Source organism: Lampris incognitus, chromosome 21, assembly GCF_029633865.1.
Source record: "Lampris incognitus isolate fLamInc1 chromosome 21, fLamInc1.hap2, whole genome shotgun sequence".
NCBI lineage: Eukaryota > Metazoa > Chordata > Actinopteri > Lampriformes > Lampridae > Lampris > Lampris incognitus.
The window spans coordinates 1,563,089-1,579,114 of record NC_079231.1 but is presented as its reverse complement, the minus strand read 5'-3'; the positions used below and the strand labels follow the sequence as shown (position 1 = coordinate 1,579,114).

At 45.9% G+C, this 16,026-nt stretch overlaps 1 protein-coding gene across 1 annotated transcript in view; it reads left to right on the top strand.

Moving 5' to 3' along the window:
- Positions 1-16,026, top strand: part of zdbf2 (zinc finger, DBF-type containing 2) — a 57,724-nt gene that overhangs the window by 33,702 nt on the left and 7,996 nt on the right. Inside the window, exons 5-8 of the mRNA XM_056301539.1 lie at positions 1,319-2,141; positions 2,339-2,467; positions 10,249-10,631; positions 15,183-15,345. Coding sequence (XP_056157514.1) covers positions 1,319-2,141; positions 2,339-2,467; positions 10,249-10,631; positions 15,183-15,345 — 1,498 coding nt within the window. The remainder of the gene's footprint in view (positions 1-1,318; positions 2,142-2,338; positions 2,468-10,248; positions 10,632-15,182; positions 15,346-16,026) is intronic.

Here is a 16,026-nt window from a genome sequence, read left to right as displayed (position 1 = left end):
GAAAACATGGCGGAAGGCAGTGAAAACATGGCGGAAGGCAATGACAGTGCTCTGGCAGTGAAAACATGGCGGAAGGCAGTGAAAACATGGCGGAAGGCAGTGAAAACATGGCGGAAGGCAGTGACAGTGCTCTGGCAATGAAAACATGGTGGAAGGCAGTGAAAACATGGCGGAAGGCAGCGACAGTGCTCTGGCAATGAAAACATGGTGGAAGGCAGTGAAAACATGGCGGAAGGCAGTGACAGTGCTCTGGCAGTGAAAACATGGCGGAAGGCAGTGACAGTGCTCTGGCAGTGAAAACATGGCGGAAGGCAGTGAAAACATGGCGGAAGGCAGTGACAGTGCTCTGGCAGTGAAAACATGGCGGAAGGCAGTGAAAACATGGCGGAAGGCAGTGACAGTGCTCTGGCAGTGAAAACATGGCGGAAGGCAGTGAAAACATGGCGGAAGGCAGTGAAAACATGGCGGAAGGCAGTGACAGTGCTCTGGCAATGAAAACATGGCGGAAGGCAGTGAAAACATGGCGGAAGGCAGCGACAGTGCTCTGGCAGAGATTTTTCAGCCTTCTAATTGGACAAAGTCTGAAGGGTGGTCTTATTTTGCTTCTTATGAGTCCTGAGGGAAACTTAGTTGAAGATGGTCACCCTGTCTGCAGCACATGCAGAAAGAAAATCAGGTTCATTCAAGTCACTTTTTTTGTGTAGCCCATTATCACAAATTACAAATGTGCCACAGGGGGCTTTACAGTAACACAACTTCTCATCCTTAGACCCTCACATTGGATAAGGAACAACTCCCTAAAACCCTTTAACAGGGAGAAAAAACAGGAAGAAAGCTCAGGGAGAGCAACAGAGGATCTCTCTCCTAAGACGCACAACGTGACATGATGTTGTGTTCACACAATTTACACAATACAACACTGTAAGAGGACAGCACAATTATAATGGAATTCTAACATATATGAAGAATGTGATGAGAAAGGTGGCAAGCAGTGTCCAGACGCCATCGGAACAGCCCAGGACCCGAGCCATGCGACCACCAACACCATGTTAAAAAAAAAAAACTGCACTTGACCTGACCTGACCTGACGTGACCTGACCTGACCTGACCTGACCTGACTCTTGGCTATGATGTGATCACATTATTGCTCTAAGATGTGTACATATGGACTGATGAACAACTCTCTTAACTGCTGACCCATCTGTTAAATGACAGGATGTACATATGCATGAGCCAATCATGTAATCATATTTTGTGTGTGTGTGTGTGTGTGTGTGTGTGTGTGTGTGTGTGTGTGTGTGTGTGTGTGTGTGTGTAGGCCATCACATGCAGACCTTCCTTCTCTCAGCTATCCCCTGGTTCCAAGGGAGGAGCTAACAGAACTCTGTGAATCCAATGCTGACAGCCGGTCACTAGGCACCCGGGAAGACTTGCCCAGCTCTGATGAGGCTTCCTGTCAGCTGCTGTCCAAACAGGAAGTAGATGTTGCCATGACAACAGATGAGCCTAGCTGGTCAGGGAATAGATTAGGTGGCGAGGCTGACCAAGAAAGGCTTTCTTCTCCAGTCCCTGAGCAGGACACTGGAAGGACTCGTATGGAGCGAGTGTGCATCGCCTCATCTGCAGCACATGCACGCCCCCCATCATCCCACACACATGTATGCCCTCCAGACACACATGTGAACATGCCCCACACACACTCACAAATTCAAGACACGCAAAGACACACCCCTCTATCAGATACACATAAACACACCTCATCACCAGATAAACACACACACACACCATTACCAGATATGAACAAACAAATCCCACCTGCAGATACAAACACACACACCCAGCTACCAGGTAGACACACACACACACCCCTCCTGGATACACACACGCACACAGCCTCCCAATCCCCAGCCCCCCCACCTTCTGTCCACAGGAAAGCTCATAGGAAGACGAACAGGAGAAACTCCTCCTCCTCTTCCTCCACCTCCCATCAGCCCAACCCACACCTCCAGCTCACCTCCACCCCCAAGCCAGGGACACAGGACATGACATGGGCCACATGGGAGAGAGAGAGGCGTGACACCCGAAGGGAAGAGGCCTTCCATAGTGAGAAGCCAGACCCCATGGAAGAGACTATAGAGGAGGTATGTCTCCTTCTCTGCTCACAGGTTGTTTTAGTCTTTAAGGGTCACCTCTCATATGAGGAGCTGTTGTTAGCACACTACACCGTATCACTGGGGTGGAGTCAAGGTACAGAAACATAAGGCAGCAGATCAGTGTGATCTTTATTTCAGCCAGCTGGTTTCAGTTGTTTCCCTCTTTTTTCTTATCATGAAAACAGGTGATCCAAGCACATTGTTATGGCCGCACATGTGACCCCTGCCAACAGGGGGACACAGAGAGTTTCTACTTCAGTCTGCCAGACTCACTGGGCTCAGCGGAGAGCCAAGACTGGGTCGATGCTGTGCAGGTAGGGTGTGTGTGTGTGTGTTTGTGTGTGTGTGTGTGTGTGTGTTTTTCACTCTTTGTGGTGACAGCATGTTGGTCCTTGCTGTACCGTGTGTCTAAGGCCGGAAACTTATCGCAGACATGCAGTTGCCTACGCTACGTCCATTTCCTCTGTTGTTGCGTTGAAAAATGTCACGCCTGATTTGATAACGCAACGCAACCGCAAGCTGCAATCTGAGTCTTTCCGCAAGGGGCGCTATGACAGGTAGTGCAGATATTTCTTCTTCTACGACAGTTAATTTGTACTTCTATTTGTCGGTACCAGAGAAAATGGCAGAGGAGGTTGAGGAGAAAGTAGCTGAGCTCGTTCGAGCATATGAGCACATTTACGATATCGGTTCCCCCTGCACCCCACCCGAGTTGCAGTGGACAGTGCCAGGAGGGAGATGGGAGAGGCATTACACTGCAACCAGGAAACTGTGCGCAAAAAGTGGCAACAGCTATGAGACCGCTTTGTCCACGGCAAAATAAAAAAATGGAAGGGCGTCTGCAGCGGTGATGCAGCCCCTGGATGTGGGTGTCCGGCAGTAATCTGGTTGCTTGGGTGGCTGCAACCGTACATTAAACATCGATGGACAGTCAACTCTGAATGATTCGCTCACGTCGTGCATCGTGCTAAGTGTGCGTGTGTGTGTGTTAAACGTCTGGGTAGTTAAAGTGGTTTGTCTAGATTTTGTTACCCATACAGCTGGAGCCAAGTGAGGATAGTGTAGATGAGGATAGCTCCCCTGTCCACAACCTGCCCCCTGTCTCTACCCCTGCCTGGTCTCCAGAGACCCAGTCTGAACCCCAGCGCCAACCCAGTGCAGAGCCATCAACAGCCTCATCCTCTTCCTCCTCCATCCCGGCCTTGCTGCCAAAGTGAAGAGAAAGAGAGAGCAGGATGTGACAGAAATGGTCATCCTTGATAGGTTAAAGGAAATACGGGAGGAAACGGCAGCCCAACATAACTTCTACACTGCATTTACTTGGATAGGTTCATGCTTGAGCTGCCTGAGGGGGGAGCTAAGTGGCTGATGAGGGAGGTATCCCAGCTCATGCTGTCATACAGGTAGACCTCATTTTACCTATTGTTACTATGTGAAGTAAAGCAGGGCCTAGTGTCATACTTTTTGGGGCATGTACTCAACTTTGAGAACGTACCTCTTTTACTTCGATTTGTCTTTGTGTTGGTGTTAGAAAGTAGGCCTGCTGCAAGTTCAGTTCAGCTGCTGAATGAAAAATGTGATTAGAAAATAATAAAACAATAAAAAAATAAAATGTATATATATAAGCGGCTTAAGCGGATAGGCAGCTTGAACAATGGATGGATTATATATATAAAAAACATCTCATCTCATCTCATCATCAGCCGCTTCTCCGGGGTGGGGTCGCGGTGGCAGCAAGCTAAGTAGGACACTCCAGACGTCTCTCTCCCCAGCAACGCCCTCCAGCTCCTCCTGGAGGATCCCAAGGCGTTCCCAGGCCAGATTGGACATGTAGTCCCTCCAGCAAGTTCTGGGTCTACCCCGGGGTCTCCTCCCAGTTGGACGTGCCCGGAAAACCTCCGAATGAAGGCGCCCAGGAGGCATCCTGATCAGATGCCTGAACCACCTCAACTGGCTCCTTTCAACACGAAGGAGCAGCGGCTCTACTCCGAGCTCCCTTCGGATGTCTGAGTTCCTCACCCTGTCTGTAAGGCTGAGCCTAGACACCCTACGGAGGAAACTCATTTCAGCCGCTTGTATCTGCCATCTCACCCTTTCGGTCACTACCCAAAGCTCATGACCATAGGTGAGGGTTGAAACGAAGACTGACTGGTAAATTGAGAGCTTTGCCTTCCAGCTCAGCTCCCTCTTCGCCACAACGGTCCGGTACAACATCCACATTACTGCTGATGCTGCACCAATCCACCTGTCAATCTCCCGCTCCATCCTACCCTCACTCGTGAACAAGACCCCGAGATACTTGAACTCCTTCACTTGAGGCAACAACTCATCCCCAACCTGGAGGGAGCAATCCACCATTTTCCAGTAGAGAACCATGGCCTCAGACTTGGAGGTGCTGACTCTCATCCTGGCCATTTCACTCTCAGCTGTAAACTGCGGTTTGCAGACACACAGACACACACACTGTTTGTTTGTGTGTCTGTCTGTCTGTGTGTCTCTATCTAGCTGTCTGTCTATCTATCTGTCTGTCTGTCTGTCTATCTGTCTGTCTGTCTGTCTGTCCATCTAGCTATTGTCTGTCTGTCTGTCTGTCTGTCTGTCTGTTTATCTGTCTGTCTGTCTGTCTATCTAGCTTTCTGTCTATCTATCTATCTATCTATCTATCTATCTATCTATCTATCTATCTATCTATCTATCTATCTATCTATCTATCTATCTATCTATCCGTCTGTCTGTCTTTCTGTCTGTGTGTCTGTGTCTGTCTATCTAGCTTTCTGTCTGTGTCTGTCTGTCTGTGTGTCTCTATCTGTCTATCTATCTGTCTGTCTGTCTATCTAGCTATCTGTCTGTCTGTCTGTCTGTCTGTCTGTCTATCTAGCTGTCTGTCCGTCTATCTAGATTTCTGTCTGTCTGTCTGTCTGTCTGTCTGTCTGTCTATCTATCTGTCTGTCTGTCTGTCTGTCTGTCTGTCTGTCTGTCTGTCTGTCTGTCTGTCTATCTAGCTGTATGTCTGTCTGTCTATCTAGCTATCTATCCGTCTGTCTGTCTGTCTATGTGTCTGTCTATCTAGCTTTCTGTCTGTGTGTCTGTGTGTCTGTCTGTGTGTCTCTATCTGTCTATCTGTTTGTCTATCTATCTTTCTGTCTATCTAACTATCTGTCTATCTTTCTGTCTGTGTATTTGTGTGTCTGTCTATCTAGCTATCTGTCTGTCTGTCTATCTAGCTTTCTGTCTGTGTCTGTCTGTCTGTTTGTCTCTATCTATCTATCTTATCTGACTGTGTGTTTATCTAGCTGTCTGTGTGTCTGTCTATCTAGCTTTCTGTCTGTGTGCCTGTCTGTCTGTCTGTCTGTGTGTGTATCTCTATCTAGCTATCTGTCTGTCTGTCTATCAAGCGTACGTCTGTCTGTAGTGGTGTCATAGAAACCTACTCGCTTATTTGTCAAAGTCAAGTCCAGTAGGTTTCATATGTCCCCAGAGGGGCAGTTGTTGTGTAGCAGCAGCAACATTTAAACAGACAAATACACAACACAGTACAAGAGAACACAACACATAAGGCAGATATTTGGTCATGTGATCCAGTTTTATCAGACTTTTTAGGCTATTTCTGCTCACTGAAAGTAGCCAACCTATCACTTTACTTTTACTTGATTTGCTAAAGCAATGTATACCTGGGACGGTCGCATCAGGTGCTCTCTGAGAACCTTTTGAGAACTCTTGGAGCGGAAACGCCTCATCAGCCAAACGCAGGTATGGGCTCCATGCTGCGCCTCCAGGCAGAAGACCTGGAACCGGCATTTGAAGTTTTCCCTCAGTGAGCCTGGATCCAAAGCTGCTTTTAGAAAACACCCCGCCGTCACCATCCCAGCTGGAAGCCCCGACGTCAGTATATGTAAACCTGTCGCATGCGTCGCAAGCTGCCACCAGAAACAGTGAGAAGGAACCCCTCTAACTGAAAAAGTCACTTCCCACTTCATCTTCTAACTGAAAAGTCACTTCCCACATCACCTTCTAACTGAAGAAGTCACTTCTCACTTCACCCTCTAACTGAAAAAGTCACTTCCCGCTTCATCTTCTATCTGAAGAAGTTACTTCCCACTTCACCTTCTAACTGAAGAAGTCACTTCCCACTTCACCTTCTAACTGAAAAAGTCACTTCCCACTTCACCTTCTAACTGAAGAAGTCACTTCCCACTTCACCCTCTAACTGAAAAAGTCACTTCCCACTTCACCTTCTAACTGAAGAAGTCACTTCCCACTTCACCCTCAAACTGAAGAAGTCACTTCCCACTTCACCCTCTAACTGAGAAAGTCACTTCCCACTTCACCTTCTAACTGAAGAAGTTACTTCCCACTTCACCTTCTATCTGAAGAGGTTACTTCCCACTTCACCCTCTAACTGAAAAAGTCACTTCCCACTTCATCTTCTATCTGAAGAAGTTACTTCCCACTTCACCTTCTAACTGAAGAAGTTACTTCCCACTTCACCTTCTAACTGAAGAAGTCACTTCCCACTTCACCTTCTAACTGAAGAAGTCACTTCCCACTTCACCCTCTAACTGAAGAAGTCACTTCCCACTTCACCCTCTAACTGAAAAAGTCACTTCCCACTTCATCTTCTATCTGAAGAAGTTACTTCCCACTTCACCTTCTAACTGAAAAAGTCACTTCCCACTTCACCTTCTAACTGAAGAAGTCACTTCCCACTTCACCCTCTAACTGAAGAAGTCACTTCCCACTTCACCTTCTAACTGAAGAAGTCACTTCCCACTTCACCTTCTAACTGAAGAAGTCACTTCCCACTTCACCCTCTAACTGAAGAAGTCACTTCCCACATCACCCTCTAACTGAAGAAGTCACTTCCCACTTCACCTTCTAACTGAAAAAGTCACTTCCCACTTCACCTTCTAACTGAAGAAGTCACTTCCCACTTCACCCTCTAACTGAAAAAGTCACTTCCCACTTCACCTTCTAACTGAAGAAGTCACTTCCCACTTCACCCTCTAACTGAAAAAGTCACTTCCCACTTCATCTTCTATCTGAAGAAGTTACTTCCCACTTCACCTTCTAACTGAAGAAGTTACTTCCCACTTCACCTTCTAACTGAAGAAGTCACTTCCCACTTCACCTTCTAACTGAAGAAGTCACTTCCCACTTCACCCTCTAACTGAAGAAGTCACTTCCCACTTCACCCTCTAACTGAAAAAGTCACTTCCCACTTCATCTTCTATCTGAAGAAGTTACTTCCCACATCACCTTCTAACTGAAGAAGTTACTTCCCACTTCACCTTCTAACTGAAGAAGTTACTTCCCACTTCACCCTCTAACTGAAGAAGTCACTTCCCACTTCACCCTCTAACTGAAAAAGTCACTTCCCACTTCATCTTCTATCTGAAGAAGTTACTTCCCACATCACCTTCTAACTGAAGAAGTTACTTCCCACTTCACCCTCTAACTGAAAAAGTCACTTCCCACTTCATCTTCTATCTGAAGAAGTTACTTCCCACTTCACCTTCTAACTGAAGAAGTTACTTCCCACTTCACCTTCTAACTGAAGAAGTCACTTCCCACTTCACCCTCTAACTGAAGAAGTCACTTCCCACTTCACCCTCTAACTGAAAAAGTCACTTCCCACTTCATCTTCTATCTGAAGAAGTTACTTCCCACATCACCCTCTAACTGAAGAAGTTACTTCCCACTTCACCCTCTAACTGAAGAAGTTACTTCCCACTTCACCTTCTAACTGAAGAAGTCACTTCCCACTTCACCTTCTAACTGAAGAAGTTACTTCCCACTTCACCTTCTAACTGAAGAAGTCACTTCCCACTTCACCCTCTAACTGAAGAAGTCACTTCCCACATCACCCTCTAACTGAAGAAGTCACTTCCCACTTCACCTTCTAACTGAAAAAGTCACTTCCCACTTCACCTTCTAACTGAAGAAGTCACTTCCCACTTCACCTTCTATCTGAAGAAGTCACTTCCCACATCACCCTCTAACTGAAGAAGTCACTTCCCACTTCACCTTCTAACTGAAGAAGTTACTTCCCACTTCACCTTCTAACTGAAGAAGTTACTTCCCACTTCACCCTCTAACTGAAGAAGTCACTTCCCACTTCACCCTCTAACTGAAGAAGTCACTTCCCACTTCACCTTCTAACTGAAGAAGTCACTTCCCACTTCACCTTCTAACTGAAGAAGTTACTTCCCACTTCACCTTCTAACTGAAAAAGTCACTTCCCACTTCACCTTCTAACTGAAGAAGTCACTTCCCACTTCACCCTCTAACTGAAGAAGTCACTTCCCACTTCACCTTCTAACTGAAGAAGTCACTTCCCACTTCACCTTCTAACTGAAGAAGTCACTTCCCACTTCACCTTCTAACTGAAGAAGTTACTTCCCACTTCACCTTCTAACTGAAGAAGTTACTTCCCACTTCACCTTCTAACTGAAGAAGTTACTTCCCACTTCACCTTCTAACTGAAGAAGTTACTTCCCACTTCACCTTCTAACCGAAGAAGTTACTTCCCACTTCACCTTCTAACTGAAGAAGTTACTTCCCACTTCACCTTCTAACTGAAGAAGTTACTTCCCACTTCACCTTCTAACTGAAGAAGTTACTTCCCACTTCACCTTCTAACTGAAGAAGTTACTTCCCACTTCACCTTCTAACCGAAGAAGTCACTTTCCACTTCGCCGGAGCTCTGAGGCGCACGTGTTTCCCGTGTGTTGTGCCTAAACACACAGAGAAATCCCACCGCTTTCATAAATCATTCGTGATCTTCTTCCACGCTTGAGGGAAGTTGAACGAAGTCACCCACCAGGGCATCCCAGATGGTGCTACAGACCTCAGAGGTGATCTGGCAGGCAGTGCTGCACTGGCAGAGAGCACACGGTGATTCATTCCAATGGCCAGGTGGCAAAGAGTGACAGCCAAGCGCTCAGATGGGCTTACTGGGACGTAGCGAGTCTTCTGGTGTGAAATGAGCGGTCGCACAAGGTGGAGCAGCTCGCTGAATTTCCTCATTAGCATTCAGAAATGATCAAAGTGCTTTGTCCCGTCCAGCTTACCTATAGGATTGACAAGGCTGGTATATTTGTCCCGTCCAGCTCACGCATACGATGGACGAGGCTGGTATATTTGCCGTGGACGGCCCTTGTGCGGTTCAGTGGCTGCACTCCCCACCACCTGCCATGCCGTTTCTTTTTTCTTCTCCTCTTCAGAAAATACAAAAGAATGCACTCCTCCGCCATAGACGTGGCCATCAATGAACTTACCTACTTCCTGAGAACTTCCTACTTTCCACCAAAAACTCCCCAATAGCTTTTAAGATTCCTCACTATCTTCCGTTTATTACTGTCAGATCAACGCATGACTGCACATAGAGTATGGACACTTGGCCCTGCATCTGCCCTGCGTCTGCCTGCGTTTGCATATTTGTGTTGAGTCTGTTTCTGGCCTAAGAGCCGTACCCCTTTAGCTTCAGGTCTAAACACCATGTACACACTGGCAGGAAGCTAACGTCGTACACATGATAGCAGTAAAGTTTTTTTCCACTGACCTGTGGGACATCTTGGAACATTTCCTGCTGAGATGTTTCCTGTGTCTCCCCCCCCCCCCTTTTTCTCCCCAATTGTATTCGGCCAATTACCCCACTCTTCCGAGCCGTCCCGGTCTCTGCTCCACCCCCTCCGCTGATCCGGGGAGGGCTGCAGACTACCACATGTCTCCTCCCATACATGTGGAGTCACCAGCCACTTCTTTTCACCTGACAGTGAGGAGTTTCACCAGGGGGACGTAGCGTGTGGGAGGTTCATGCTTTTCCCCGCAGTTCTCCCTCCCCCCTGAGCAGGCGCCCCAACCCATCAGAGAAGGCGCTAGTGCAGTGACCAGGACACATGCCCACATCCGGCTTCCCACCCACAGACACAGCCAATTATGTCTGTAGGGACACCCAATCGAGCCAGCAGTAACACAGGAATTCAAACAGGTGATCCCTGTGTTGGTAGGCAACAGAATAGACTGCCACGTTACCCAGACGCCCCCTGTGTCTCTTTTTAATTCAGAATCTCTCTTGTTAACTTCCTGTTTCCAGGTGGCCTTGGAGCGGGGAGCAATACACACAGAATCACACCCCACACTCATGGCAACCCCCCCACTCACACGTGGACTGGTGAAGCAGGTGGGCGAAGGTTGGGACGCCACCTGTCTGATGGAGGCACAGGTGGACCTGGAAGACCAGGTGTACTCCCATCAACTGGATACGGCCCTCCACGTAGGCAGGAGAGAGGAGGAGGAGGGCTACAGAGCTCGTCCCATAGAGGAGATCCTCCCGTCCCCACTCCATATCCCACCATCCTTCAGGGGGAAGACGTGGGCTCAGATTGAGCGGGAGGACGAGGAGAAGGTGGAGAGTCTGGTCCAACAGTTCAGACAGGGAAGATTTATCTGCTATTTTGACACCGAATCTCTGGCCAGGTAAACTATGGCTTTAAAGCTACAGTCCTGAAAATCTTCATTTCTGTTTAATTTTCTACGGTGGTGGTGGTGAGGTGGGTGGTGTCTGAGCTCCATTCAGAATGAATGAGAGTCAGCAGGGCTATTGTGTCAGAAACAAAAAAAAAACTGGTTGAACCTAATTTTTACTTAATGATGTAGTACTATGTGTTGGTAAAGGTCTTCCCCCAGCTTGTTCTGTCATATCTGCTGGTTAGACACAAACCTTCACTTCTTCTACAAACTCACTACCTGCCCTCTTCATCATCTGGCTGCTATGATGAAGATGGACACACTATGCTCCCTGTCATTTTTCCTGGCAAAGTCCTACCAGACACCAACCATCCACATCACACACTGCTGAAGTCAGCAGGGTTTGGAGATTCATGAATTAGATGCTTTTTTAAATGTACTGGAGATTATAGTATCAAAAAGAACATATGTTTGCATGTAGTAAGTCTCCAGGATTTTACCTTTGAATTTGTACTGTGAGGATCTCAGAAGTAGCGTGCAGACTTGACTTCCACTTAGATGAAATGTGTAGCTACTCTTTGAGAGAAGTGACTCCACAACATTAAACCAAATGATTTGTTTTATAACGGAGTAGGGGTGGAACGGTTCCCAAAATTCACGGTTTGGTTCATATCACGGTTTTGGGGTCACAGTTTTCGATTTGGTTCGGTATGTTTTTGGTATGGGGGGGCCTCATATTTCTGGAGGATGATAGTAAGTGTTGTGCTGCCAAAACGGTGGAGGTTTTGCATTTCTTGAGTCCAAGTTGAAGGATCAAAAATTAAAAATTGATCACATGACTTCAGGGATTTATATCTGCTTTCAGACTCATGAATTAGACCTCTCAATACATCAGCCTTGTCCCTGTCAGCAGCAGCATGTGAAACAGTCTCTCCCCTGTACTTGCTTCACTGTCAAGCAGTAGTGTCAGCTGTCCAGCAGCTACCATGAGTTCATCTCTGCATTCACCAATAGTCCGTTTATCTTGCTGGAACCTGAGGAAGGTGAACTGTAAATGTTTCCAGGGTCCAGTATGTTGGCTAGGAAACACTGTTGGAACCTGAGGGAGGTGAACTGTAACATGTTTCCAGGGTCCAGCATGTTGGCTAGGAAACACTGCTGGAACCTGAGGGAGGTGAACTGTAACATGTTTCCAGGGTCCAGCATGTTGGCTAGGAAACACTGAAAGCAATCTGTGCAGATATGTTTTAGGTCACTGTCATCACTGTAGACACAGCCTCCATATTTTCAACAGGGTCTTGCCTCCATGCAGACCATCAGATGGTGTGAACCTTCTCTCGTTTCACAAAGGCAATGCCATTCTCATCATGTCTTCTTTAGTTGTTCTGTTCTTTTTGCGCCCCCTCTCTGTTAATAAAAGCGCAGCAACTTGACAACAGAGCGATTAAATGGCTCACAGTATGGTACCATGCGATCGACCCCATTGTCTGTCCACACCGAGACCAACTTCCACTGATCCCCTAAACCGCAAGTATGGAAGAGCTGTTCCAGTCCGTTCACTATGTCCTGTGCCACTCGGTTCACACCCAAATTAATTAATCCAAGGAAATCTGAGGTAAACTCTCTTTAGCTAGACACACACACAATGTACACAATTTCCTGCTCCACTTGTGTTGTGTCTTCTGATCCATCAAAGAGCATGCCCCAAAATTCAGCTGCCTTCAATTTTTCACTCAATTCTAAACTGATTGTGTGTGCGATGCTCTGCATGATGCAGGTCCCCCTTCTGGTGAATGATATGCACTCCTGTCATGAACTCCAAGCCTCTTAAAAAGCTCGGTCTCCTCCTCATATGAAGGCATCTGGTGTGCATGTTTGGCTTTGTGAAGGCCAACAGAACAATATGACACAGTGCTTGATGCTGTTCTTCATTCAGTTTGTCCTGCCACGTGTCAGGAGGGCAGGTGGATTTCTGATCCTGCTGCACCTGTTATCAGTAGTTTGCACTATGCTCATGTGCTCTTAACGCTTCTCATGCTTTTCAAAAGCTGGATGACTGAAATGTTTTGTTCCTATATAAAAGGCGCTGCTTTTATCCACGAGATTGGGATTTTCACGGCATATGTTGCACCACATCTCTGTGTGGTCGTCATGTGTTTGGAGCCAGGCTACTTCCTGCAGCCACTTTTCCGCAAATGCACATTTTTTATGTACAGGTTCAGTCTGGCATTTCTTTGGAGGTGGCGCAGCACTAAAGTAATTACTTAATGCACCGTGCTTCTTGGACATTTTGATGAATGGACGAAAATCCTAAAAGCAGAGAAAAAATGTAACATTAAGCTAGTTGTAACGTAAGCTAACTATTTGCTGGAGCTCAAGGTTTAACAGTTAACCTTGATAGCTTGGAAAAAACTTCATCCACTTAATCAAGAAGGAAGGCTAAAAGTTGTACAATTAACAACTGATTATTAAAACTGACACATTTTGCAATAATGACTTTCTTACCAGTGACATATGGAGAAAACCTTGGTGTTTCACTAAATAATTGTGTCCCAAACATGTTGGAACGCAAAAGCACCGCTTTTCATTTTATCTGCTGCACATCATTTATTTTGACCACGCATGCGCACCTGCACACCAGTTATGTGTACTAATGTATATGTGTTTAGTTTGGATATATGTGTTCTTAGTTTGGATTTGTGTGTTCTTAGTTTGGATGTATGTGTTCTTAGTTTGGATGTATGTGTTCTTAGTTTGGATTTATGTGCTCAGTTTGGATTTATGTGCTCAGTTTGGATTTATGTGCTCAGTTTGGATGTATGTGTTCTTAGTTTGGATGTATGTGTTCTTAGTTTGGATTTGTGTGTTCTTAGTTTGGATGTATGTGTTCTTAGTTTGGATTTATGTGCTCAGTTTGGATTTATGTGCTCAGTTTGGATTTATGTGCTCAGTTTGGATGTATGTGTTCTTAGTTTGGATTTGTGTGTTCTTAGTTTGGATGTATGTATTCTTAGTTTGGATGTATGTGTTCTTAGATTGGATTTATGTGTTCTTAGTGTGGATTTATGTGTTCTTAGTTTGGATGTATGTGTTTTTAGTTTGGATGTATGTGTTCTTAGTTTGGATTTATGTGTTCTTAGTGTGGATTTATGTGTTCTTAGTTTGGATGTATGTGTTTTTAATTTGGATTTATGTGTTCTTAGTTTGGATGTATGTGTTCTTAGTTTGGATTTATGTGTTCTTAGTTGGACATGTGTTCTTAGTTTGGGTATATGTGTTCTAGTTTGAATATATGTGTTCTTAGTTTGGATATATATGCTCTTAGTTTGGATGTATGTGTTCTAGTTTGAATATATGTGTTCTTAGTTTGGATGTATGTGTTCTTAGTTTGGATGTATGTGTTCTTGGACTGGGTATATGTGTTCTTGTAGTTTTTGGATATGTGTTTTTGTCTTTGTGTTGCACTGCTGTGGGCTGGGGAAACGATATTTTGTTTCACTTCATGAAGTGAAATGACAAATACAGACTTCCTGATTCCTGAGATAACACTAAATCCGTAATGCTCCCATACAGCAGACCGAAACTATGCCGGTGGGTCCTTCAGCTGTACTTTATCTTGTCCACTTGGCATTTCCTAGACTTACTGACAGCGCACTCAACACGTTATCCCTGCCACCTAAGAAGTTTACTGGGTTATTGGCACGAGGCTTTCCCCCCCCAATAACTGTATTTAAAGGCTTTTTTCTGCGCATGTGTTTTTGACTGAAATCTGTGAGGCTATTCCCCATTTCTAGTGTGACAGTAAAGGATGCTGAATATGGAGCTGCCAGGGAAGAGGAAAAGAGGCCAAAGAGGAGGTTTATGGATGTGGTGAGGGAGGACGAGCAGGTGGCTGGTGTGACAGAGGAAGAGGCAGAGGACAGGAAGAGATGGAAACGGATGATCTGCTGTGGCGCCCCCTAACGGGAGCAGCTGGGAGTAGTAGTAGTAGAGTAAATACCGATAGGAACAGTAGCTTAAAGCTACAGTAAAAAAAAAACACACAGTGGCTCTCATAGCCAGTTTCCAATGAACCGAACAATACATACAGGGCCCGAACCTTGACTAGTGAACCCAACGGTTCGGATGTTTTACTTGTTCCATTCCATCCCTATAACGGAGAGTTATCTACCCCCTTTCCCCATCCTGGGTCTGTATCCTACCCCATCAAAACACACACACACACACACACACGTCCAATGTGCAAGTCAGTGTTTGTCTGTTTCATTTCTGTGTAAATCCAGTTTGGTTTGTGGAGTTTAACTGAAGCCTTTAATTGAAAGTGACAAAGCAGCAGGATGGTTTAGACTGGATTCAGCAGACCTGACATAAAACGCTTGTCTTCAGATGATCAGGATTCAGTAATGTACCAGACCTCATGTGGGCAAGTAAAAACGCTCATTCAGAAAAAAGCTTGCCACATTTGTATGCTTATATTTATGAACATGTAGCGTAAGGAATTCACTGGCTGGTGTGTGGGTTCAGGTTTGGTCTTCTAGTTGTTATTTGTTCTTGCTGTAGGTACGGTAGAAGGAGCCACAACAGAAAGGGACATGACACAAAGGAGGAGGCGAGATCCGAACCTGACGTCCTTCCCCTACTGGAACACGATGAGGAGGTCACACCCCGTGTCAAAACCAAACCGGGGAAGAGGCGGGTCTTCAGGCTGGCCTCCAGGTGTCAGGTAAAGATGAGTATTTATATTTAGCCTTTCCTTCTAGGGAAACACAAACTGGAAATCTTGCTGCATTTCTGAGACATGGATAAGAGTCGTTTGTGCCTTTTACTGTTTGAAGAATGTCTTTTATAGAAAAATAGTTGTGTTTATATTACACTACTTAATTTGATATTATTGTTATTTTAGGTGCTTTATAGTTATGTAGATCTGTAATATTTATTCACATTAATTTTTTTTTCAATTTTTCCCACCATGTAACAACTGCTTAATCTGGACAAAGTTGTGATTTGTGCTCGGTGTGATCACAGAACGGCAGTTGTGTGTCGTGTGCCTGGTGGTGTGCAGAGCTGAAGCTGATGGCAGCTTGTGTTTTTCCTGCTTCAATTCACCAAGTGTCAATCCTTTCTTTTTTCTTTTCTTTTCTTTTTCTTTTGTGTTTCCCCCTTTTCTCCCCAATTGTATTTCGCCAATTACCCCACTCCCTCGAGCCATCCCAGTCGCTGCTCCACCCCCTCTGCTGATCCAGGAGGGCTGCAGACCACCACATGCCTCCTCCCATACATGTGGAGGCACCAGCCACTTCTTTTCACCTGACAGTGAGGAGTTCCACCAGGGGGACATAGCGCGTGGGAGGATCACGCTGTTCCCCCCAGTTCCCCCTCCCCCCCGAACAGGTGCCCCGACCGA